We start from the raw sequence: 25,757 nt of genomic DNA, 5'->3' as shown, positions 1-25,757 counted from the left end.
TTAGCGCGCTTCTCTCTCAGTACTTTTTCACAGTGAGCTATATAGTCGGGAACGTCAGAAGCAGCCTGGCGCTACGCCAGAGAGTCGACGGGCACGGCCTGGTGCGCGCCTTATGGCGAGACGGGAGAAGCGAGCGCCGGTGAAGGAGTTATAACTCCCCTCCTTAGTCACGTGACACAACAGCGGCGAGGTTGAGTGAGCGTAGCAGCTGCGGCTCTCATGTAGAGTTACCTGGTATTACATCACAGGCACACCTCCTCTCCGCATACGGCTGAATGTGAAATTGCACCAAACTTGGCCTTGGGAGTTGTACCTTGAAAATAGTAGAGTCTTCGCTTCAAAATTGATTTCACCATGGCGGGCCCATTTCGCAAGTTAAGTCCATGCGTCGACAGGGATTTTTGGATGCGTATACCAAGGGTATGCCACCATCATTTTAAAACGGAATCAGCTCATCTTTATGGAGAATGGCAAACACTTGAATGACTGCCAAAGACGCAATTATTCCATGTTTCTCGGCGATAAATACATCGTTTACTGCTGGATAACTGTTCACATAGGCAGAAAAGTGCAAAGAATCAGTTTTTACTGAACGATATTTCCAATTAGTTGACCTCGGTGACAATTCTTGCACCCTCCCTCGCTGTGCCCTAACGCTTCCCTTATAAGCGTGCTTTGCCGTCGAAGAAGTTCTTATGAGGGAAAGCCAACATAACAAGTGGTGTATGTGGCACAGTGCTGAGGAACCCTATAACTTTAAGGCTCGTAGAAGTGGTGCTGACAAAAGCGATACGAACAGGTGAAAGGAACGTAATTGTCACCATTTGCAAAGCTTCACGCTAGACTGCAAATTAATTTCTAATTAAGTACGGTAGCCTTATCTCGCACTACAGCAACCACCTTCCTCTGTGGTGCGCTTTCTGACCGCGGTAGCTTATGTCGACCAGTTGGCTATTGTCCGCTGTACGGTAGACCATATCGAGGTCTTGGTTTTACCGCAAGTAAAATATTTCTTCCCCTGTCTCCCTATTTTAAAAAGCACTTACCTTACAAAATTTTAACTGCGTAGAGAAAACAGCGAATGCAATTTCTCCCTGTATATTCGCTAACTCGAAGCTAATTTTGCCCACTTTTATCAGGCATGCGAAATCCAGGACAGTGTTGCCATGTATTTATGTTTATTGTAGCATTAGTTAGCAATTTCTGTGATTAGGAGCAACCAGTCGAGGCGTGTGGAGAGGTTGAAATATACAACAAGGTGCATATAGGACAAATATAACTTGGCTTATATGGACAGGGCACCTTGCTGTAATTGCATAGAGGAACACTTTTATCGAAAAAGCAACTCTTACGAGCAGCAAAATGAAGAGTAAAAATTATTGCTGCCGTAATTCCTGGCAGATTTCTCAAGTAAACTGCACGTGTCAACTGGGCGAGCATGCGAGAAGGCACGCGGAACGTCATTCACTCCAGGACAGTGACAACCGGAAATTTCCGTTAACGGTGTAAGTTTTTCAACCGACTGGGGAGCAAAAAGTCTCCTTGCCGATAAATGAGTATTTTCCTCCTCCCAGTTTTCGGTTTGGTTTCGGCTCAATACCCTCATTTCATAGTCTTCTTTTGCTGTCTTTTCATGGCAGCCGCTTACCGGTTTCTCTCACTATTGCCTACAAGTAAAGAACACACTATTTCGTCACCTGACATGGAAGGTGGTCCTCGCCAGCTGGTATGTGAATGTCACCATACGCTAATACCGAGTTTTTTCTTGTAGTGCCCTCTAATTTTAACGAAATGAGAGTACAATAGGAAGGGGATGAAAGAGAACTGATGCCGGTTAAGATTACATTGACTTGTGCTATAGTCGCTCGCTTTTGTTGTGTTATGGTCGCTTCAATTAATTTTTAACATGATCGCTGAGGAGAACTATTACCACATTTGGAAGCAGCTTTACTCAAGTTCTATTTTCCTACCCGCGTTTGGCTGCGCTTTAGTACCATAGTAGCCTGCCGGCTAGACTAGATGTCTGCATGCCATTATCGTTAACGAGTGCCTCCACTTCCTTATGTGAAAGCAGTCTTGTTCATCGTAGCCTATAGCTTGTTATTCATCTTGATGTTGTTCCAAGAGTGCATGGAAAGCAGGGATAGAATATTCACCTATACCTACGTGACCACGCATAAACTACACGCTTTATATGACCACGGAGAGAGCGTACGTCGCTTGAAGACATTTGTGGAGTGAATGTTTTTTTTTTTTTTTTTTTTTTTTTTTTTACTATCCTTGTCGAGTGTGGTTTGCGTATGAACAGCGCTGTGGGGGATTCATGTACGACCCTTCAGCGCACTCGAATGCCTGGGCGAAAAGAGGAGAGTTCCTGGCGGCCAGGTTACAGCGGTGGGAGGCCGCTGGGTCGTTTTTGGCACACATGCCGGCGCAGGCGCTGACGAAGAACAGCGCCTCCTCGCTGATCTCTTCCAAGCCAGGCAGCGAGATCGGACGGCCCACCTTGAGGTGGCGGTCGACGAACGCCAGCACTACCTCAGCGGCGAGTGCCAGCCGTGCTGGGGCGTCGTTTTCCCCACGCAACGCCAGTCGTGGCTCGAGCCGCTCGAGGCATTCGAGCCACGATGCGTCGAGGGGCACTCCCCGTGGCAGAGCAGCAGCCAGTTCGAGGCCGAAACCGCCGTAGTTTAGAGCAGGGGGCAAGTCGGCGCCGAACCGTGGAGGCAGCAGCCACGTAAGGGGAACGCGGCTCTCTCCGTCCTGGGTGACCTGCGCACGTGGAAGGTTCAGGTGTTTGGCTAGAAGATGACCGTGCATTGAAGAGGTCTAGGAATAGAAGGCTTGGCTACACTGGAAGTTAGACGAACACACTGTACAAAAAATACTCGCGAAGTTTGTCATTAGCTAAGGACCAACTGTGGCTGATGTATTTTTTTTAGGTTGGAATCTCAGGGAATATGCGTTGTTGTACTAGAGACTAATGGGTCGTAATCAAAGCAGATATAGTTTGCAAAGGTATACCTCCTGAGCACTTTCCCCTTAATATACGTGGTCCGCCGAGACCAAAACGTGTGCAGGTAGTTCACGAAGAAGCGTGGGTGTCCGCGAAATAAGGTCAGGTTATGGCAAGATTCCTTATATGGAGAAGAATGCGTTTACTATATTCTCGGAGATAAACATTTCTGAGAAGTGTAGGCAGTGAGGTGTTTATGTCGATTTTGTTTACAATGATAGTTACGCCTGGAGAAAGCGGCGTCGGTGCTCTAAGTCTACACTGTGATGGAAACCATCGCCATTAACATGTTCAGCGTTATTAATTTTAATCGCGTGGGCTTCGGTCGTAACAGCTGCATGTGACAGGGGAGTGGTTGTTAACGCGTGCATTTGATTCAGTCCGCAAGTTTTACTTGTTTCCTAAATTCAAAACGTGTGACAAATTTAAAACTCCCAAAGAAATAATTACGTGCACAGGCGTATAAGTAGAAGAAATGCCTTTGTATGGTATCCGGGTGAGCTCGGAAGGAAAGAAATACGACAATCAGAAAGGCGTAGCAGACGAAGATAGTTTCAAACACGGCAGTGTCTGGAGTGGTCGATCGGTTGAAATGTTTTTCTGTAGTAGCTACAGACAAGTTTTTGCTTCTGCAGCTTAACATTTAACGCGAAAGCGTTAACGTAGCGATTACCGATAGACTATGCTATCGCATCATACCCTTAAAGGCAGAGCTTAAGTGCCCGCCCCAAATTTTATCCACGAGTTCTATCGTGCAAAACACAGAACTCGCCTGCACTTGCCGGCCTTGCGGTGGCGGTACAGGGTAGAAGGCGTTGGCATCGGCGTGGTCAATGCTGAAGAGCTCCTTGCTGCGTATCTGGGACAGCGAGGCCAGGTACGCATGCAAGAAGGGCCGCTTCTCGCCCCTCTCCTCGGCGGTGGCGTGATCGTCGTCCACCTCTAGCTCCTCGTAGAAGCTGTCCAACTGACTGGCCGTGGGAAGGCGCAGCCGAAAGCTGGACCCGCTGCATCGGCGAACATGTAGAAGTTTGCCGAAGTCGGTTCATCAGCGTAGTCCATTGATAAGTTGTACTTTAGACTAAAAATGGAGCTTTTAAAAGGTGGAAAGTCTGAGCAAACGAAATAAAATTGTCACTCCCATAGCCAGTTTTCCCAAGCGAGCTGTGAAGATGCAATTGCCACTTTTTCCCTTTTTTATTAACTTCGACTGTTAAAAAAAATCACCAAGACAACCACAATAAGTGCAAGTATCGAATTTTATTCAAAACAAAAATAACAAAATTGCACTATGTGTCCCTTAAGCGAACGATGGGAGCGTACTTACACCTCAACCGTAATACGTACGTCGACGTCTTTTGTCGTTGATGCTAATCTGCGTATGCAAGCTGTTAAGTAGCCTCGGACATCATATTATTAGTGATAGAAGTAATAGTAGTAGTCATAGGTTGGCACTTCACCTCAAAAACATCGACCTCACCCCAAATAAAATTTTATGACCTCACTCAATTACAACCTCAGGAGTTGATGTATCCTGAGGCAACCTCAATTTTCCGCATAGTACTAACGACGTAACTAAACCTCGCGTAAAACTCATATTGTGAGGTTGAGATCGAATGCTGGACGTCAAAAGAAGAAAAATCAAAATGCCAGTAAATGATCTATGTTCCGAAAGTAAAAATTAAAATTCATCTGTCCTAAATGGTGATTCAGCCACGTTGTTGACGGCCCCATTATAACGACTTATTACTGCTATAATTGCGTTTTTGTCTATTTTGTTTTTCATAACTACAGCCAAGGGTTTAAGGCATTCTTATAACCCGCTTCCATGAATAATTAACAAAGAATAATTACGCATTAAAAAAAAATATTCTTTCTAGGACGCAATGTGTTTCATTAGGTGAACGGTACAGGTTAAGAAACAATGAATCCCCATTTTCCTACCTGTACCGCCCACGTGGCCCTTTTTTTTTTACATTTAAAGCACTCCCGCAAATTATGAAAAAGAAAAATAGCCCGCGACCGCGGACGATTCGTTTATTCATAACGCTTTTTGCAGCACTGTACTGCAGTACATTACACTGCACTACAGTACAGTAGGAGAGGATAACCGGCGGTCGCCAAGGCTAACAAATCGGATTCCAAAGGAAGGAAAGGGCAGCAGGGGGCAGCAAAAATTTAAGTGGGTGAATGATGTTAAGAAGTTCGCTGTGGTCAAGTGGATGCAGCTAGCACAGGACCGGGTTAATTGGAGGAATATGGGAGAGGCCTTCGCACTGCAGTGGGTATAGTCCGGCTGCTACTGCTTCTGATGATAATGATGACAGTACGGCAGCGCAAAAGTGCAATAAAGTCGTTTTTTTAATATTTCACGGATTTTATTAAAATCCTGGAATCATGTATGAGATATATTAGCGTAAGAAATTCTGTATGCATTTTTTAACCCTCTCTAATAGTGTTGATAAAGTATTTAGGGGAATACCCCAAGGTGGAGTAGATTTGTAAAAAGGGAGTAATTACTCATTGGCATCCACCCAAGCGCAGCCATACGGCTGCAAAGGAAAGCTACACAGCTTTCTCAGAAACTTCGTAATTAAAGAAAAACTCGTCCTGATCCGGGGATCGAACCCCTTTCCGGGGCAGTCGCTCTACCAACTGAGCTAACCTGGATGGTCAGCAGATCAGATAATAGCAGACACTCAATACACGTATTGCACCTCTAAGGCCTCTCAATACACATAGTGCAGAAAACTAAAAAAATCATTGCAGCTTTTTTTTCTATATTTTTGTTAATGCGTGATTATCAGAAGCCCCATCGTCAATAAACAGGTGCCGTATGAGCAAACAAAGGTGTTTTAATTTTTAGAAGGATTTGGACAGTTTTCTTTTCAAGTTTCTATGGCGGAAATTTCACTGTGGTTTTGTCTCTCCAAGGCGTGAGGTATATAATTCCATCACCTGTGCAGTTCGACATAAATCCGAATGCTTACAAAGCACAAACTGCTCTATTTTTAAACTGCCATATTCACAAACATTCACATCATGCCCAAACGCTTAATTTATCAACTGATATGAACTGTCATGAACTGATATGAACTTAATTAATCAATTGAGCTGTTATCACTTTTTCATGCTTGTTTTTCATGTTTCATCAGAGAGCACACTTTGCCTACCACAGATTGTAGTCGCTGTGCGCTAACAGGTTCTAAGACAGGCAGTTCCCTTTTTATCAAGAACAAAAGCCTGCGCTCAGTAGTTTACCAGACACTAATTTTTTACATATCATTTCACGCGAAGGACCTATTGGAATGAGAACAGTATGAAAATCCTGCGCACATATTGACGACCTTCGGCCAGCGTAAACGCACTCACATGGTCTGGAGTCTGATCCCTTGCTTCTTCATGAAGCTGACCATAGCTTCGGAGACGTCCCTGAAGATGAGCTCAGCCTCCTCCCAGCCGCTGTAAGAATCCAGTTCCTCCATGTACGGCAGCACGCTGGGGTACGGCATCAGTCGATACACGGCCTCGAAACAGCTCGCCTCAGAGGTGCCGTACGAAAGCCTGCAATTTGTAAGCGAAACACGAATTACTTCGGTGTTACAACTGCGGTGGACAGAAAGGAGCAGCATCTGCGCTGTCCGTCATTATCATAAGCCCATGTGTGGGACAAATACGGTTCTGTGTTTCTTTAATTAGGCCTGACCCATGCTTGCTGCCACCCCCTTATCTACGTAAACTTTTATCTCTTTCCTGAACCTGATATTGGCTACTGTTCTACACAACGTCACAGAAACACTGTTTTCTGTGCATTCTCTGCCTACCGTTGAGCCTGCTTCGTAGCCGTATGCAGTAAGTACTATGATTTATATGTTCCAGTTAGTCCAGAATTGCCGACTTCAGTTCTTACATTCTCTGCACTGCAGCTTTGCATCATTTCGGTTATCGTTTGGAAGTTCGGGTCCAGGTATCTGTTAGTTTTGGACAGGGCGCTTCCAGTGCTGTTAGCGTCGTCGATAACAAGCTTCAAAGTGCGTTACAATGACCACCTGCGCCTTCAGAACAGACGCGCGAAACACTCCCCTTTGGTCCGTGAGTGGTCCGAGGTATCGCACCAGCTCCCAGGTGATGTAGGCGGCCAGGTCCGAGGCTTCTATCTCAATGATTAAAAAGTCCTGGTAGGCCAGCATGGCCGGGTGACCCACCGCTGCCTCACTCAGGTTATTCAGCGTCAGCGGGGACGACATCGAGGTTCCGCTGTGCGCAATCAGCGGAACGATGGCATGATATCGGTCGGGGTCTTCGTCGGGGATGACCGCGGACACCGCTAGAACTGAGTCTTCGGTGATCATGATGCGATGCACGGTGAAGTCGACGTCGTGGGCGACCTCGTCGGTTACGTTCTCCTGCGGCGACAGCGAGGTGCAAGAAGAGCCGAGTTTAATTTCCATGGTCTTTTGTCGTTGCTGGTTTGCAATCTTCGACATAAAATAACGCTAAATTGTACATGAAATTAGTGTTCTCAAATTGTGTGCATCGTTCGAAATGAGCAACGATGCAACACGACGCTAATTAACTAGTGCATATTGAAACGTTATTCAGTTTACACTTTATAACGTTGAGAGGTTGGTAGACACAAGTAATATTTTACGACTTGGTTGCCGGGTAATACGATATATGACCGCAGTTGTCGAGGTATTTTATTTGTGCAATATGGGGTGAAGTAAAACATTTCAGTGACATCTTTTTATACATACGCAGTTCGATCCTACTCTATATTATCCCCTATCCTTCAGCTCACACTCGATGCTTTCCCAGTTCTTGATTGTCATAAAGGAGCCACTTTAACGACTCCTGCCGCCGCCGTATTTTTACGACCTTGCTTTTGAGCGCCGCGTGAGTGACGTGGAGGCGTTTCTCTGCTTCCCAACTCATTTGCGCATTCGTTTAGCCTTGATTTTAAGAACATGATGTGACCGTGCTAATGGGTCCCACCCGAGACTCTTTTTTCCGATTTACGTCTCACGTTCATTCACTCTGCTGCTCGCTGTATCGCTACTCTCTAAATATTGTCATATCTCAAAGATTCACAGCACACACACCCGTAAGCTGCAACTTTGTGCGAAAGACTACTGGACATAGATATAACAAGATCACTGCTTTACCTAGCCGTCCTGATGTGCCGGCGTTGCGTAGGGGTTACACGACTGACTCAGTCCCCATGCTACCTTCCTATCTGAAAGCTTTCATCGCCGGGGTGGTGCAGTGGTTAGGGCGCTCGAGTACTGTGTCCAAGTGTGCGGGATCGAATCCCGGCCTTGGCGGCCGCTTTTCGATGGAGGCGAAAAGTTAGGTGCCAGTGTGCTGTGCGATGTCAGTGCACGTTAAACAATCCCAGGTGGTTGACATTTCCTGATCCCTCCACTACGGCGTCTTTCACGTTGTGAGTCGCTTTGGGACGTTAAACCGCAAAACCAAACCAAACCCTCTTACAGCTGCCGAGGTGGCGGCTAGGTACTCGGGTATAAATTTATACTACGTCCATGCTTGCAATCCGTGTGCCCTGCCAATTTTTTCACGCACGCAAGCGTGCTCGAGCATCGCCCACCGCTTTCTCTTCTCCCGAGCTTTCCACCTTACACTTCCACCTTGCCCACTTTCGCCGCTGCCCACCTCACTCTCCATCGGGCACAGCAATATCGTTCGCCATACTTGCAATAGCTTACAATAGGATAGCCACTCAGAGTACTCCATCCCATGCACATTATGGGACTTTTCACAAGCCTCGGCGAAACCGACTTTACTGGGCTGTGCGGCGGGTTTGAGGGAGATAATCCTCATCTTTCCCTATGCTACGAGCACAGTCCAGTATGCAGTATGGTAGCGTCCACGACCCCTTTTTGAAAAAGTCCAAGTGTAGGTCTCAATACCATTAAGGGGTAACTCTTAACGTAGTCATTTACCACACTGCCGAGATGTCTGTGCTATGAATGAAAATAGCGGGTTGAGGAATGCCAATCAGAATCCTGCGGCCAACGTTGGCCTGTGCCAACTTTGATAGGGTGGCCCCTTGGGCTACCCTATAGCTGCCCACCAGTTACGCCGATGGTACTCAAGCCAGGAAAGGGCGCTAAAAGTTGCGCTTTCAAAGCGAGACAGTTTCAAATAGAGCGCTAGCCTCCCTCTATATGGGATAAAGGAAACAAAAACCGTACAGTTATGATTACAATAATAATACTTGTCATAAGCTGCTAAGAACAAAAAAGTGAGGTAAGGTGCACTAAAAATGGTGACTCGCTCTCCTAGAACAAAGCTATAATAGGAATCGATGATTGTTGCAACTCGAGCAGTTGTTTTCAATCTGCTCGTCGAGGCATCTCAGAGTGGCGCCGAGTATGCAAACATATGGCATCCGACTTGAACATCGTACAGAAGGTCTTTACTGATACCGTTAACGTATAAAACAACTTATAGGCTCTAAAGGTGGCTATTGCGTGGAGGACCCTCCGGGATGGCAAACTGTGGTTTAATTATAAGAAGCGCTTTGAGATCATTTGGAACGTATCAGACAAACATATGCAAACGAAGAGGCTACGAATGCAGTAACAGTAAGTTTACGAATATTTAATGTAATTTGGGCACGGTATCTGTCAGTTCATACCATTCTCTCGGTGTGTAAGGTTGCTTGGAAGAATATTTATTATTTTAGGCGGTAATACGGAGCGGGGGGTTGTTAAGATTTCGCACTTTGGAGTTACCTTTGCATTCATAAATGTTATCAAAGGAATGAGCGTAAATGGATTGCAGAAGATGATTGGTCTGAGTAACTAGAGTTATGTGTCCGTTACAGATACAACGACAGTCTCCTGTCCTACTGATGGAAAACCTCGGATACGCCTGTCTGCTGCGACCGTACGCAGGAGTATTGCACCTAGTTGCAAACACTGCTCACAATCGGCCACATTCATTCACATGTTGTGGACATGTACACGACACAACGCAGACAATACAGCTACAGTGGATGCGTGGAAGTCCCTCCTGCGTACCACCGAGCTCGCCCAACAGCGCCAGCTAATTTTGCGCGCATTGGAGGCCGCAGAGTCCCAAGGGATCCCTGCTGACCTTCTCTAAGCAGTGCAACCAATCTTTCGGCTGGTTGCCCTTCTTTGGGAACAAATAAAGAGCTTATCATCATCATGGAGCGAAAGTATGAAGAGTACCGGCGAGAGCGGGCACTCCCCGCGCACTCCCTGCGTAAACCGAAAGCTGCCAGTAATTTGGCCATTCAGTACTAGTTCACTGCTAAGGTCTGTGTAAAGGCCGCGTAGGAGCTGAATGAATTCGTCAGGAAAACCAAATGAGCGGAGCACGGCGAACAAGTAACCATGTTCTACGCAGTCTAAGGCCTTCGCCTGTCCAAGGAAACGAAAGCTCTAGTTATCCGTTTGGAACAGGCGTATTCGAAGACGTCTCTCGTCAGTGTCAGCGAAGCGAACTCCGACCGTCCAGGTACCGTGCAAGACTAGTACGGGCTAATCAAATCCTTCAGGTAGATTCGCACCCTACGGAAGAGCAATGTGACTACGGGTTTATAGTCGGTGTTAAGGAGAATAATCGGTCGCCACGATGAGGGAGGGACTCGACGGCGTCATGCCCTACTTCAGAATTAAAACAATGCGGCCGACACTGAACGAGGGTGGCTTGGCTCCACTATCGAGGAAAGAATTTTACGAAGTTAAGTTGTTTTACACCGAAGAGAAGTTTATTACAACTCATATACATATATATACTGATATACTCGCATACATGCTAATATACACACTATATACTATACACTCTGTCCAACACTATATCAAACAATGATATACAAGATGCAGGTCCGTCCTGCACAACGACCATTGCACTAATGCCAAGCTAGAAAGCACACAACTTGTACGCGTTAAGACTTCAGCATCCCCCCTCCCCCCAAAAAAGGGGGGGGGGAGGAAGGGAGGGGGGATGTTCAGAAGAAACACCACACGACACTTTATAACACTGAGTAAAGCAGTGCCGGCATGGCGAGACCATCCGGACGAGCAACAAAGAAACGTGTATGCCAGCGCTGCAGGAACCGCGCCTCTTCATCTGTTTCCAGACGCTCGGACTGGTGCTTCCAGATGAAGAGACGGAGATTTCGAAGCGCTGGAGACATTGCGCGTGCCGGTTGCCTGAACATCCTGGACGGAGCACGCAGGAAATGGATCCGACGCCTGCTGGGAGCAACGCAGTGCTCTAGGATTGCGGCAACACTGGCGGAAGCCGGTGTCTACCCCCTGACCCTGCAGCTCCTCCAGAGAGGCCTCACTCACGTGGACCGCCTTCACCATGCCCCTGACGGAGCTTCCCTCCTGGCACGGCTGTGCAGCGCCCCCCATTCACGGATGGGGCAACTGACGGCTGTATACAAGGACTTCATCGGAGATGTCCCAGGGTATTTCATCCTCCCTCCTCCACCAACACGTCCTCCTTTACAGGTCATCCTTGACCTGGAGGGGGTCAGCAAGCGCCGCTCCCCAGTTGCTGCCCTGGGCCAGGCTGCCGCAGCCCTGATTGAAGAGTGCAAAGGGAGCACCCTCCTCTTCACCGACGGCTCGGTCCTGCCTTCCACGGGCCAGGCTGCAGCGGCTATGACGGCCCCACAGGTGGGGGTGTCCAGCTCTTGCAGGCTTTCCTTTCCAGGTAGCTCTACTGCAGCCGAGCTGGCAGGCCTCCATCTGGCAGCGGACTTCCTGGAGACTGGTCAGCCCCCAGACTTCTACACCATCCTGTGCGACTCGAGGTCGGCACTGCAGCTCCTGCGCAAGCCGTCCTGCTTCCAGCTATCGGCTTGCTACCTACGAGCGCGACTCCAGGCCCTGGAGGATGCCGGCTTCGTCATCTTACTGCACTGGATCCCGGGCCATGCGGGCATCCAGGGCAACGATGAGGCCGACGCACTTGCCAAAGCGGCCCACTCCGACCAGGTAAGTATGACTAATCATGTATCTGCCTTTGACTTTTCCAGGCTCCCCCTCAAGAAGGCCGTGAGGGCCCTGCACCCCGATCGGCGGATCGCCGAGGGGAGGACTTTCCACCGCCTGTCCGACAAGCTCGCCCGCAGGGAACGAGCTCTCCTCCTACGCCTCCGCACCGGTGGTTCCTGGACGCCCACGGAGATGTATGTCCGTGGCCGGGCCCCCACCCCAGCATGCCCCTCCTGCGGTGATGCAGGAACGCTGGGGCACCTCCTCTGTGTGTGCCCGGCACACGCCCACCACCGTCGCAAGATGGAGGCAGGCTACCGGGCTCTCGGACTTCCTGCTGCCACCGAGAAGCACCTGCTCTTCCCGGCCAGGAGCCCCCTGGCAGCCCACCGGCTCCTGCTGGCCTTCCTGGAGGAGTCCGGCCTGGCTGCAAGACTCTAGCCCTCCACCGGGCCTTCTGACCTGCTGGCCACAGCGCTGGCGACGGAGCCGATGACAAGGACGACGAGAGCGACTCCACGACGACGATGATGACCCCCCTCCCCCTCCCAACATCCCATCTCCCCTTCCCCCGGACACCAAGAGTGCCGCCGCGAATTAAGGCCGGCATAACCCGTGTCCGGTATCCCCCCCCCCCCTCCCAAGAATAACCCAAATACCCCCAACCAACCGTCAGGCAGCAGCGACGCCACAAAATAAACATGACACAACAGACAACCAGGCGCGAACTCCACGCGGGCGACGAACGCCTGGCTCGTAGTGTACAGAAAACATACGTCTCACGAGGCGCCACATGACTCGCGCCACTGAGCAAACACAACATAGTATATTGTTTCCGCCGCGCCGCAGTTGGGACAGCTGTCGCTAGGCACGACGCCCCATGAAGCTAGGCGCTGACGCGTGGGCATAACTCCCCAGCGCCGCCGCCACTCAACGTCTCTGACCTCGGGGGGCAGGCGGCTGGCTGCCGAAGGCCTCCATCTATTATTTGAGGTGCGCCGCTGATCGTCCAGGCTAAGTCGCAAGCTGGCGACTATCTCACTAACTACCGTCGGTGGAACCGCATCTATGTCCACCTCGGGTAATGTAGGTAGGCTCGGGTAGGTCGGCGTTTAGGGTCTGCCTGAAACCAGCTGCGACGCGATATAGAACGGGTGTGGCCTTTCAGCCTGTGGGCCACTATGTCGATCCCCTGTGAACACTCGACTGGCTGTGCTCATCCAGTAGAGTAAGAGCGATCGCCCCGGATACCAATCACTATCTAGCAGGTTCGTAACTAATCTAGCCATGAGGACTCGAGCCACTGTGTTGATGCAAGGCAGCCCGAGCCCTCCTCTGCTAGTAGGTAAGTGCAGGAGGTGGCGCGCGACGAGAGCCGTCCCACCATCCCACACGAAAGCGGCTATCAAAGACGCGAGACGGCCAGCCGTACGGCGCGGCAAGACGGCCACTCGCGCCACATAAAATGTGAATGCGCACGCCCGAGATTTAACTAACGCGACCCTGGAGTTGAGCTACAGCTCGAAGGGCGCGGCGTCAGCGAGCATTCGAGTCGTGCGTGAAACTGCTTCGTCCCATGTGCGAGCCGGTACTCCGCTTGGTTCAAATAGCACTCCAAGTACGCGGACCGCGTCCACAAAGAGGACCTCGCCTGGCAATGAACCCTGAAATGATCCAAATCGGAGCACAAGCTTACAAAGATCAACTCCAAACGTAACTACATAGCTATGTTGTTGTGGCTGCAGGAAGAAAGAAAAGAAAATCCACGGGCCTACTACTGGCTCTGCAGCTGAGCCACCTTCGCTGCCTCGTGCGGACAGAAGAGAAAAATAGACAAGAAAGAAAAAAGAAGAGGAAGAGAAAGACGCATGCCGCAACAACAGCCGTCGTCCACCACCACCGAGGCGGTGGCGGGTGCAATGACGGCCTACACCCGATAAAAATCAGTGGCTGGCTAGTCCCTGCGGCAAGCGTCGTTGACCTACCGTTCCAGCCCCGTAGGGCCAGGAACTGCCAACCTTAAACAACTTCCCCTACATAGCTATAATGCATACGCCAATAACTAAACCACCAGCGATGTATTTTTCTGCACACTTTAGCTTGGATAGAAGTCATCGTTGAAAGCGGATTTATATTTCTGTAACAGTTCAATAGGTAAATTGCATACGCCAATGACTTTCAAGCAAACGCGCAAAGCTAGGCAAGGTTATTTGAATCCGCTTGAAACGAAAAATTATTTGCCGAAATAAATCGGCGTAGTTGCTCTATTTGTGTAAAATTTTATTCTGATCACCCTTATACCAAGCTAAACAGTGCAGAAAAATACATTGCTGGTGGTTTAGTTAGTTAAACCTAGTGTGTACGTGATGGCTTCATTTGCGTTCCTCTCCTCGGGCTCCATGCTGCAGTATTGGCCTGGCGCTGTCTTTGTTGCGATTGTAGGAAGAAAGGAAAGACAGGCTGATAAAATTATTGCTAATAAGCGTGGGCGAATAGAGGGCAGCTAGCTAGCGTGCCGCAGGCCGTGGAGACCTTTGGCGACGCCGGCCCATTCGACGGCCTTGAACTGAATGTCAGGATCATCGTTGGACATTAACTTATTAAAAGCTTCTTTAGAGGGATCAGACAATTGTTCTGAGGGAGGCTTATGGGCTCTTCACTCCCAGTTCATATGATCGAAGTTGTCTTTCTCGCTACAAAGTCGGTAGAAGAAATTTATATCCTTATTTATGAATTTTGATATGTAGTTTGGGTTGGGGAGGGAGCCCGTCTTTAGCTATCACCATATGACTTGCTGTTGTCTGGTTAGTGTTTTATGGTGTGATGTAATGTGCAGTAAGTTCGTGGTATATTACTGGCTCATCTAAGGGCTCCGGTTCCTGATTCCTGGTTCCGGCCGGCTAATTCTCGGGCGTATTGGTGGGCAGCCTCATTACCCGGATTCACTGCATGAGCTGCGGTCTATATTAATTAGTTCGATATCTCTAAGAGAGAAGATTCTCTTATTTCAGCGAGTATTTTTCTGGCGAAATTGGAAACCCTGACTCTAGCCAAGTTACTGATCGCCAAAGTAGAGTCACTTACTGTGGTAGTTGCATTAGTAAAGGTGATATTGTTGTTGTGGCTGTAGCAAGAAGGAAACGAAAATGCACGGGCCTGCTACTGGCTCTGTAGCTGAGCCACCTCCGCTGCCTCGTGCAGACAAAAGAGAAAATAGAGAAGAAAGAAAAGGAAGAAGGAGAGAAAGACGCGCGCCGCAACAACAGCCGTCGTCCACCACCGATACGGTGGCGGGTGCAATGACGGCCTACAACAGATAAACATTCGGTAACAGGCAAGCCCCCGCCGCAAGCGGCGGTGACCTACCTATGGTCGAGGCGATGGCGGTCTCCACCGCGACTAGCGGTGTAGATGTTGAAACCATCTCCGCCATCAACAGTGAGTTAACGCTGGGGTTTGTCTCTCCACATAATGAATATTTATTAAGGTCTTCCGCGCGCTTCGTCTGCGGTGTCGACGCTTGTGCAGGCTCTTAGCTCGTGCTTCTCTTCGGCCATGATGTGCCTGGAGCTTCATGCTTCGAGGAAGAGGTTTGATGATTATCCTCTTTCGGAGGTCGCGCCGGATAGCTTGAGGGAAGTCTAACAGAGGTTCGCCCCCAATTCCTAGTTTCTCAAGTATTCTTCTACCGTCGTAGGAGAATACAACACAAACAAGGCAGGCGCCTTGTTTTGGCAGTTCGTTGTGCTTCTTTGAGTTCCGCGTAGGCATTGTGGACCCCGCGTTTGAGTAGCTCTTCGTTAATTGGGAGTCGAGCGAACCAGGCCCATGGCTGTTTTATAAGCCATTCTAATAATGGCGTCGCCTCTCTCCACTTCGTTTCTTCGGAGTTTTAAGTACGGAAGGAAGTACGTAATCCTGCTTATAATTAAGGCGTCTATGAGTTTAAATTAGAGTTCGTTTTGCTTCATGCCTCGTTTTCTGAGTAATTATTTGTATTAGTCTGACTGTTTGGTGAACCGCCAATTTGAGTTTCTTGACTGTTGGCGCGTTCCCGAAGTAAAAGTAGCCGGTGGCGGCAGACACTTGGGTGGTAACATGGGATTGGGGAATCTGCTGAAGAAGAGAGGGATCAAGATCACTGTCCCTGCGCTATTTACTTCATTGCCCCTGCGATTACTTGAATGGCGGCCGCAGTGGATTTGTTCACGTGACTGCTATGGTATTCGTGTCTATAACGGGCTTAGCATGCCAATGTAGGTTGTTTACACCGAATAACTTCTACTTTACATTCGAGGAAAGTTGTATTATCAACCTACTTATGTCCACTGAATTTTATTTTGAGACAAATTAGTTTCTCATTTGTCTCAAAATAACGTTCTCCCGCACGAGTCGCGGCCACCGAATCTCCAGCAGATTCCCCAATCCCATGTTCCAGCCCAAGTGTCTGCCGCCACTGGCTACTTTTACATTTTGTTTCCTTGAGTCTGTTTAGTGGCCCTACAGACTACCACTCACGTGTGCCACGACGGCGACGACGTATCTCTGGACGAACTCCATGTAGGCCTCATGGTGGCGCATGCGGTCTCTCTCGCGCCGCCAAGATGCCTGGTCCGGTCTCCGGCCCATGGACAGCAGTGGTCGGCCGTCGGGACGCCGCCACGTCGGATGCCGGCGTAAGTCGAATAGCGTCTGCGGGTCGCCGGAGATGGCGTAAATCCTTCTTGAAACGTTCAACGTCGATCATTTTCGCGTCAAAAACTAAAGAGAAGCGACGCCGCGGATCACTTGTTCGCCGAAAACCCGGAAAACAAATCGCATGAAGCATGAATGCCGCCGATGATCTTATTTGGAGACGAAAGGGTGGACATTAAATTCGGCTGCAACACTACCTGTTGCGAAGCTTCTCATAGGGCCCACGTGTGAGAAAGCGGTGGTTTTAATTGATCAAAAGTAGAGTTTATGGATAGTGGCGGAGCCTGCGGCCATTAAGGAAACTGCGTCTAAGTTGCGAACTTTCATATAAGTTGACAAATGCACTACTACCAAGGAAATTAATTCATGTGAAGAGGAGTAATAACGAATAAAATTAAAAAGTAAAGGCTGTAAAGATAATTCAGAAGAAAACAAAAAAAGAAGCGATTTTTCAGAAGGTAACGGCAGAAATAGCGGTAAGCTTTTATTAGTCGCTTCTAGATGACAGCACAATTTATAAGCACCCGAAAAATGCGCATACTAGAGCTAGCCACTTTTTTAAAGCGGAGTTTCCCAACTGGTCTAATCAAAAAGCTCTCATTTGGCTGCGGCCTATATAACTTAGGCGACGGAAAACTGCATTACTGCGCCATCTGCCGCAATCACGCCTGACGTCGAGACTAACAGGAACTGCGCCTGAAACCCGCTTTACGCACGTCTCTTCTTCCTTCGCTATCAGGCATGCCTCGTCGCTTGCTTCCCCGGATCCGATTTTGATGCTGTACATCAGATAAAAGATTGTAGTTTACTACGAAATTCCAGTGAATATGTAGGGAAACAGAGGCACAAATTAAGTGGTTAATGATTAAGCGATTAGCAGATTGGATTTAAGCGAATGAGGATCCATAAAAGGCCCCACGGAGGGGAGTCATGAAAGTATAGCTCATACCCATGGAGCTAAAGTGTCCCGAATTTTTTTACTCTGAGCTTTCCTGCTTACGTTCTCATCTTTGCTGTTGATGGCCCAGCGCCAAGGGGTGCACAGAGCGGCTTGCAGTGGTCGCCATAGCGCCAATACCGCCATCTAAAGATGTAATAAACGACTTCGTCGATTATTGACGGGTATCAATGAAATACTCAAATAGACTGCGACATTACCTACGCACTTTCGTGTCTCAGGTGATTAATGAATTCGCTGCAAGCACCTACAAGAGACGGTTCTGACTCGCTTCTGAGAATGTCATTGTAGCAATGACTGACAATTCAGTGTACAGTGATTTTTTGTTTCATGCTGAAGTAAATGAGCCATCCGAATGATTTCTCAAAAAGTCAACTAGCAGCGAAATATTGGTAAAAAGTGCCGGTGAAACAATGAAAAGGCAATCCAGCCATAAGAGACTTGCCTTTAGGTTGTAGTAGAGGTCGATCTTGATGGCTAGCTCGACGGGCTTCTGGACGTGGTTGGAGAATCCCAAGCCCACGTCCTTGAGGAAGACAGCCAGGGCATCGGTGCGATGCATCATAGAGGCTTCCAGGCAATCGTTGTATAACGCGGCCGCCTTCGTAGAGCTTGGCGTGGGTCGGTGGTCACCAGTGACCAGGAGTTCCTGCCTCTGTGACGCCGTAGTCCTGCACAATGGGACGAGCTACTGTGACAACGTCACCACTTGCAACATTCTGATGACAGGACTATTGAAGGTGGACTCTCCGTGTGAGTTTATATACATTACCCAAATGACAGGCCGTGAGAGCAGTGTATACTTTGGTATAAGGTGAGAAGAGGAGGGAAGACCGAGTAGATAGGCGGACGAGACGCGCTGCCCCAACTATTCTTTATTGTTTTGTCCTACGCTGCTCCATGGAACATTTCTTGGGTGTCTACCCCCCAATTCAGGCTATTTCTATTCCCTTACTCAGTTTGTACCCACCCTCCTTGTAAGCCAGCAGTCGAGGAAACTGTAAAAGCTGAATTTATACAAGTGAAAAAACAAAACAAAAAACGAGCAGAGCGCTTGAACTTTCGGCTCGTCAGAGCGGCCGAGTAGTCCAGCGGCTCAGTGGTGTCTAAGAAAGATGTACAAACAGTGCGCTACATAATTGCACCATGTCTGTGTTTAACGTAAGTTATACTGGTGACTTTCGGCATTTGATATTTTGGGTTATCATCACTCAAAATACCCTCTCTACGTACTCTCGACTGATACGGTCTGAACCGAAAATGCTCCGAAAATGATTAAAATCGATTCCCATTAAGCGCTGGCACGAGATGAAACAGACCGACAGACTTCGATGGCCACACGGACGAGACATGAAGTTTTCCCTCCTAACTGAGCGAAATATATGCTAGATGATGATCATATATTGATTACTTGCTTTTTGTTGCATTAATTTGCAATTATTTTCAATTACAATAAATTCTTCTAGTTACATGTTAACTTGCTAAACTGTGAAGCATGAAATGCTTCTGGTGAGAGGGACGACGCGGCCGCCTCCGAAGTGCGGGAGAAGACACAGGGGAGTCGAGCAGAGACGGGCGAGCAAGAAAGACGTAATATTACGCTGGTCGAGTCATCGTCTAGTAAATGATATGTCCTTTCCAGTGCGACATGTTCGATATGGAAAAGTATTTTTTTAATGGGGTGTGGGGTAATAGTCTGTTCATATTTCTTTTGCACGAGGCAGATACGTAAGCAAAAGCGCACAGGAACCACGAAACAAACAAAAAGCATTCTTATACACACCGCACGCGTGCACGTAAATCGCTGCGGGGTGGCACGCGACGCGAACACGCATCCACAATCCACACTGGGTAGGGTTCGCCGCTATGTCACTAGGTGGCGACTCTGCTCGATATCGAGGCCAATAAGTAGCCGTATGGCTGCGCTTAGGTAGATGTGCAGTGAGCAATTACTCCATTATTATTAGGGAGTAAACGTGCGAACATGTGAGTACCTGGCTGAATTAACATGTTTAATCAGCCTAACATTTTTGGCATATGGTTTCATGGCCGTTTGTGAATGTTACTAGCTCGCACTTCGCTAACTAAACTATCCACCAATTCATTTGAAGAGGAAACGGCTCTCTGACTCCTTGCATCAAGAGCGAACGAGGATGAATGAGTGAGAGAATGCGCTCTGTGCTCGCCTTGTGCCGGTGCGTGGTGCCGTCGTCACCGAATGCCGCGCGATTTCCCTAAGCCTCGAGCGTGCCCGCCAGGAGAGCAGCGCCGCCTGCGTGTCGTGGGTGCTGTCGAAGGATGACCGCCGCAACCAGCCGGAACACACGAAGGCGTAGAAGTCGTCGCACGGGCTGCCGCTGTCGTTGAGTGTCTCCTGCGATCAACGACAGGAGGCAGAACGAGTCACCAAGATTCGCGCATCGGGCGGGTAGACAATATTTCAACGACAGAGAACAAACGGAACACACAGAATGTGTACGCTGATTTCAGCTCTTGCTGTTTCTCTTTTGAACGTGTATTACGTACTGGAGCATTATTTGCCTTTTTTAAATATTTTCTCCTGTAGGACTCGATGTGACAGTGCATTGAACGTACTAAGGGCGCGCCTAAGGGGCCATATTGTCACGACATTAGGAAAGCCTTCATGCCACAGTACGTCCATACCGGTCTCTCTAAGTCCGGAGCAGAACGGCAACTCAAGCGGCGGCGACACTTGAACCGATCGGAGCTGGAGCGAGAGCCAGCGACACATTCGTCATCGGTGGCAGGCTGCTGGCTGACACGGGACGATATGAGCACTGTTAATTGTGTATGTGAACGTATGCAAGGGCTATAAAAGCACAACGCCTTTTGCCATCGAGATAAAGTTGGAGGACGCGAACAAGGATAAGTGCCCAAGTGCCTACTAATAGTCATAATGAGCTCGACTTACTTCCGCCGGCGGACGTGGCGGCAAGTAGGCTAGCGATGTAATATGTTTCTCTCGATTCAGAGAGAAGCGCACTAATCGACGGTGTCATCATTCAACTATGCAGGCGTGGCGGACAAAGAAGGACAGTGCTTTAACGTATGAGGAGAAGCTCTTGGCTGAGGTAGCTAAGTTCTGAGATCCGGAATTCGCAAAGTATATGGTCGGTGTCTCATTTTTATTTCTTACACGACGTGATGTCTGCTCACAGGTAGGGAAGAGCGAAAGCACAACGTACTTCTAAAATGTTTGGTTTGGCTTGGTATGTGCGGCTTACTTCCCAAAGAGACTCAGGCTATGAGAGAAATAACGAACTGCGTAAGTAGAAGTTTGTTTTGCCACATACTCACAATTATATTGACAGAGCACGCTTTACAGGGGAAGCTCTACTCGCCAGAATACTAAATTTGAAAGCAACGTGGATCTTTAATTAGCTGGCTATACAAATGAGGACGGAACGGAATAACAGCATTATAACCGACAGATGCGTCAACATGTGTTAGCCTTTATATACACCTCAAGTGAAAATTTTGATAAAAACAACAGCAACAACAACGTTGTGCTGCGAGCTGGCTGCTGCTTCGAAATAAGCCTTTAAAACAAAACAAAAAAACAAAAAACGTTTCACATAATTGTGCCCTACTACGCCATTGCGGTTTTAAATAAAGTCTATACAGCTGTCCTAAAACGGCTAAGTAAATAACACCACGCCAGCTTCTGAAAAGGCTCAACAACAGCAAGCATCTCGCCTTCAGCAGTGCTGCGGCCAAGCGGCACGAGGTGGCGTTGCAGAGCTGCGCGGGGTGACGGGACGAGTTCCTAGTGGCCATGTGGGCCAAGGCCAACCCGTGGTGGCTGCGGGTGAGCACCAGAAGCACGGTGGTCATGACCACAGCCAGGGCGAGCAGCACCAGCCCGGTGCGGACCAGCAGAGTTTGCTGCTGAGGGCTCAACCGCGGCTCCGTCAGCTGGAAGTCCATGTCTGCGACCGGAGGATAAGGTATTAGTGTAATTACTGTTTTTTTTAGCTAAATTTATGCCTTGCTAAATGATTATGTATAGAAGATGTAGCCTGCGTTTCAGTGTCAATTGCAAGCTTTAATTTGTATTTCAGTTTCTTTGCAGGCTCTAGCAGGAACGATTCAAGAATTGTTTGACAAGGTTTCGAATTTTCTTTGTTAATCGGTCTCGTATATGGCGAGTGCTCCCTAATGAGCTTATATTCATCAAAGCTCGTCCCGTGCGTCTTGTAATTTATTTATTTTATTCTTTTTAGTACCTACATCGTCTGTTGGGGGATACAGAAGGTAAATTATGACTTACGGCTTGCACATTTTATCTCCACTTCGGCGGCAAATTGTTTAAAAAGAGCTCATCTGCTTTGCATAAAAATCCCTGTGTGAGTATACAACATTTGGAGGACGCTAATGTTCCGCCTTTAAAAGTACGACGCGACAGCATTATGATTCCGTATGCGGTTTTTCTTACTCGCATGCATGTAGTTTGTAAGTCGCTTTATCACTAATCCCTTAATTTGAGCCTCTATGATCTCAGGTAGTAGACGTCAGGGATAGAGTCTAATATGGACAAACGCACGGAGTTCTCTAAACGCCACTAGCGTAGCATGGTCCACGGACGTTTTCGCATTTTGGCATCGTCCACATGCACATTATAAGTTCACTTGGACGGCAGATTATTGATCAATATTACTTGGCTGGCGTTCCATTCTGCGGCTTTGTGCTCAGCGGCCCAGCGCCAACGCCGCTGAACTACAGTGACAATTTCGAAATTATCGTGAGATGCCCGTAGCCTATTGAATATGAGTTGTTGCTGTTGTTGCTGTCGAAATGCATTTTCAAGGCATCGGTTGCATGCGAGAGCTTCTCCCAATTTCAACAAGGTAAAATCTCTACTCCCCTTCATGGATCACTGCCATGTCGTGGCAGAGGGGCTTGCGAAACTCGATGAAGTCGTGAGCTCTGCTGTGTAGGGCCACCCAAGATAGACAGGTCACGGCAGAGAGTTCTGACAAAATGTGATTCACTGGAGAAGGTAATGGCAACCCACTCCAGTATTTCCTGCCAAGAAAACCCTATGGCCAGTCACAATACTCTTGAGAGTTCCTTGGACTGCCAGAAGATCAAATCAGTCAATATTGTCGACCTGTCGAAAGAGTCGGACACGACTGAACTGAACTGAAAATCTCTAAATCATCTATGTTGAAGTGTTGACCACTGAGGGCAGCATCCAGCTGAGCCGCAAGCGGGTGCGCTCGACAACATGCTCTGCTTAATACTGCGACCGAGATGGGCATATCCAGGAGTCTCCTTCGGAGTTTAGGACAGAAGCTTTTGTACACAGTATCGCGTGGGTTGACCTTACGGCAGCTTCTCAAATTTTGGTCTCGGAGTGGGAGTTCTGAACGTTGAAGTTCTGTGAATCATGCGGTATCCAGGTGGCGAACGCTCTGGCCTCATAAATCCGAAAAGGGCTGCATGAAATGGCCAAGCTAGTAGGTGAACAGGGGAGCTGTAGCGAGTGTTGTGTGTGCGAAAATTGGATTGAAAGAAGAAGTAAAAGGCACTTAGGTGGACGCCTAAATGGCTCTGCCAGCGGGTGTTGCCTGCTGTGTGCGGTTAGCCGCTGTCAATGCATCGGCTCGGCGAAAGACAGTTAAGCCTGGTAGCTTTCGTGCGTCGAAGCCCTGGGTGAACTATGGATGAAGGAAGGAGGGAAGAACTCGGCTAATCACGCCGATGTGCTGTGAGCTCACCTTGCTGCGATTTCCAGCGATGTGATCGTTCTCGCTATCGTCGTTGCAGTCTGAAAGAAACAGCAGTGCGGTCTTATTGTTATCGTGACCTGACAGATCAGAAATCGACTCTAGCAGCTCACGCCTCTTCTTCTTTTCATCGCGGGCACTTGCTCAACCTGAACATTTCTTTGCGTCCTAATAAATGTTTCTAATTGTCGCATAAACCTTTATTTACTTCAAATAATTTTAACCACACTACCTCATGCCGAAAGGGTATTTTAAAAAGGGGGGCGGGAACCATATCATTACAAACGCACACTTGCAAAACTACGTTCGAATGGCTGCTCCGGTCTAACCACTGGCACGACTTACTACGAGATGCCGTAAGGGCTCCGTGCAAAGCTGACGTCGGCGTTGTCGCAGTTGTAACGCGACAATGCGCACGTGATATCGTATCAAAATGATGACGTCACCGTTTTTTAAAGCGAAAGCCATGCTTGCCTCATGAGCTCCGTGGCAGGAAGGATCCTGTGAACGAAAGCTGTGAACGGATGGGACGTTATACATTGCGAAATCATTCTTAGGGACAAACGTTCCTAGATCTAGAGACAGGCTCTTAAATCCCAAGATAATTTGTTTTACATCTTAGCAACAAATTTTCTTCCTCAATGTTTACACCTAAAATCTGATCTAGGGAGTTTATTTAGACTTAGAGGTAAACAAGAAGATACATCAATGTAAAGATGAGCTCGCTCCCAGCAGACACGAGATAGCGTCGCGATGTCTGAGTCGCCAGGCAGAAGTGAAGTTGCGCTAGGCTGAAACTTTCAATCCAAAGAGCGGTGACAGCCACAGTCGCCAAACACTGAGCTAGCCGCCCCGCCGTGGTGGCACAGTGGTTAGGGCGCTCGACTACTGTGCCTCACGCTCCGTTCCGCCCGCGTCACTTGGGAGATTTCAGTGATTGGGCGCACCCAGTAAGCTCCGATGACGTCACATGGAATAATCCAATGACTTGATACATCTTCGGATGAGAGAGTCTTATTTCCTCTTTTCATCCGCTCTAAGATTTAGGAAGGGTGTAGCGCAGCGCACTCGGCTGAAGATGTAAGCCTGTACTAGCTTCAATAGGCTTCGCTCTTTAAGGCCTCTGCCCCTAAGGGAGATTCTCCTAAAGATGCCTAGAACTTGCGACGCGTAGACGTCTAGCTTTTTTCTGACGCCGTCATTGTATTCGTTTTGTGCACCTCTATGAAGAAATTCCTCTCCATTGGGGTGCATAAAAATTGGGAAGGATGCGCAGAGGCAATTCACATGTCTCAGCTAGAGAGATTTAGCAGCACCACCACTGGAAGAGCCATCTTGCAGATGGCAGGCTTGCAGTCTGACCGCGGGCTGCATCCTAAAACTAACCCCCCCCCCCCCCCTCCCCCCTAAATGTAGGGAGAAAATAGTGATGCTGCCACTCCCGAGGAATATGCATCCGGATCATAATACCGAGAGGAGGAATAAGAAAGTCGAAGCGCTAACAAAACGCTTCGGAAAAATGGATCCCGAAGAGGTTGCCTACCTGGACGCAGCTAGTGGGAAGTCTGGCGCGGCGGTTGCTTCAGTAGTCAACGAACTAGGAGCCCCTAAGTACCCAGCCACTATTCGCAGCCGAAAACGGCCGAAAAAGTTGCTATAGCGCTCGCTTGAGTTGGAACGGAAGCAAAATTTGTAGTCAGCGATAGTAAAACTGCTATCTGAAATTTCATGAAAAGCAGAATCTCGCCAGAAGCGGCGAAGATCCTGGGTGTCAAAGAGTTGACCCGCAAAGTCAACCTACTAGGACCTCAGCGCGTGCGTCAGTTCCTGGCAATGAAGCGGCACACGAGTTAGCCCGAGATATCTACTTCCGGGTAACCATAGAACCGCTAGATTGCCAGAACCTAGATGAACGCGCGCAAACATATTGTGAAATCGTTGAGAATTATAGAATAAACAGAAAACTACTGCCACCACCGGATCAGACACTAAGTAGTAGAGAGGCGACCGCATGGCGGCGACTGCAAGCTGGAAATTTTGTTAACCCAGTATTCACAAACTACAGGGTAACAGGAAAATGATCTTTGCAAAGAATGTGGGGAGAGGGGTACTCTCGACCACATTATATGGGAATGCGTCGACTCCCCTGGAGTCGATGAAAATATCAATAGCAGAGAGAGCTGGGAAGTCCTGCTGCGGAGCGAAGACCCTGTTCGGCAAATTACATAATTACATAACTTCTCTAATCAGACATACACTCATTAGTGTACAATCGCAAGATAACATTTTACTTGGAAGGCAACACTACGTGCACATAAATCACCGCTTGTGCCACA

General features: G+C 48.4%; 1 protein-coding gene across 1 annotated transcript; it reads right to left on the bottom strand.

Annotated features, from left to right (window-relative positions):
• Window positions 1–2,274: 2,274 nt before the first annotated feature.
• On the bottom strand, window positions 2,275–21,619 carry LOC146178969 (membrane metallo-endopeptidase-like 1). Its single transcript, XM_084580087.1, has 8 exons — window positions 21,389–21,619; window positions 19,858–20,045; window positions 18,117–18,342; window positions 16,537–16,710; window positions 7,094–7,422; window positions 6,389–6,580; window positions 3,789–4,023; window positions 2,275–2,772 (listed from the first exon to the last, which is right to left on the bottom strand). The coding sequence occupies exons 1-8, from the start codon at window positions 21,617–21,619 to the stop codon at window positions 2,275–2,277; spliced, it is 2,073 nt and encodes a 690-aa protein (XP_084436213.1).
• Between the last annotated feature and the right edge of the window lie 4,138 nt (window positions 21,620–25,757).

The sequence above is a fragment of the Amblyomma maculatum genome, chromosome 9 (assembly GCF_055883805.1).
Source record: "Amblyomma maculatum isolate TAMU_Amacu chromosome 9, ASM5588380v1, whole genome shotgun sequence".
NCBI classification, from domain to species: Eukaryota; Metazoa; Arthropoda; class Arachnida; order Ixodida; family Ixodidae; genus Amblyomma; species Amblyomma maculatum.
This window is presented reverse-complemented; position numbering and strand designations above follow the sequence as displayed.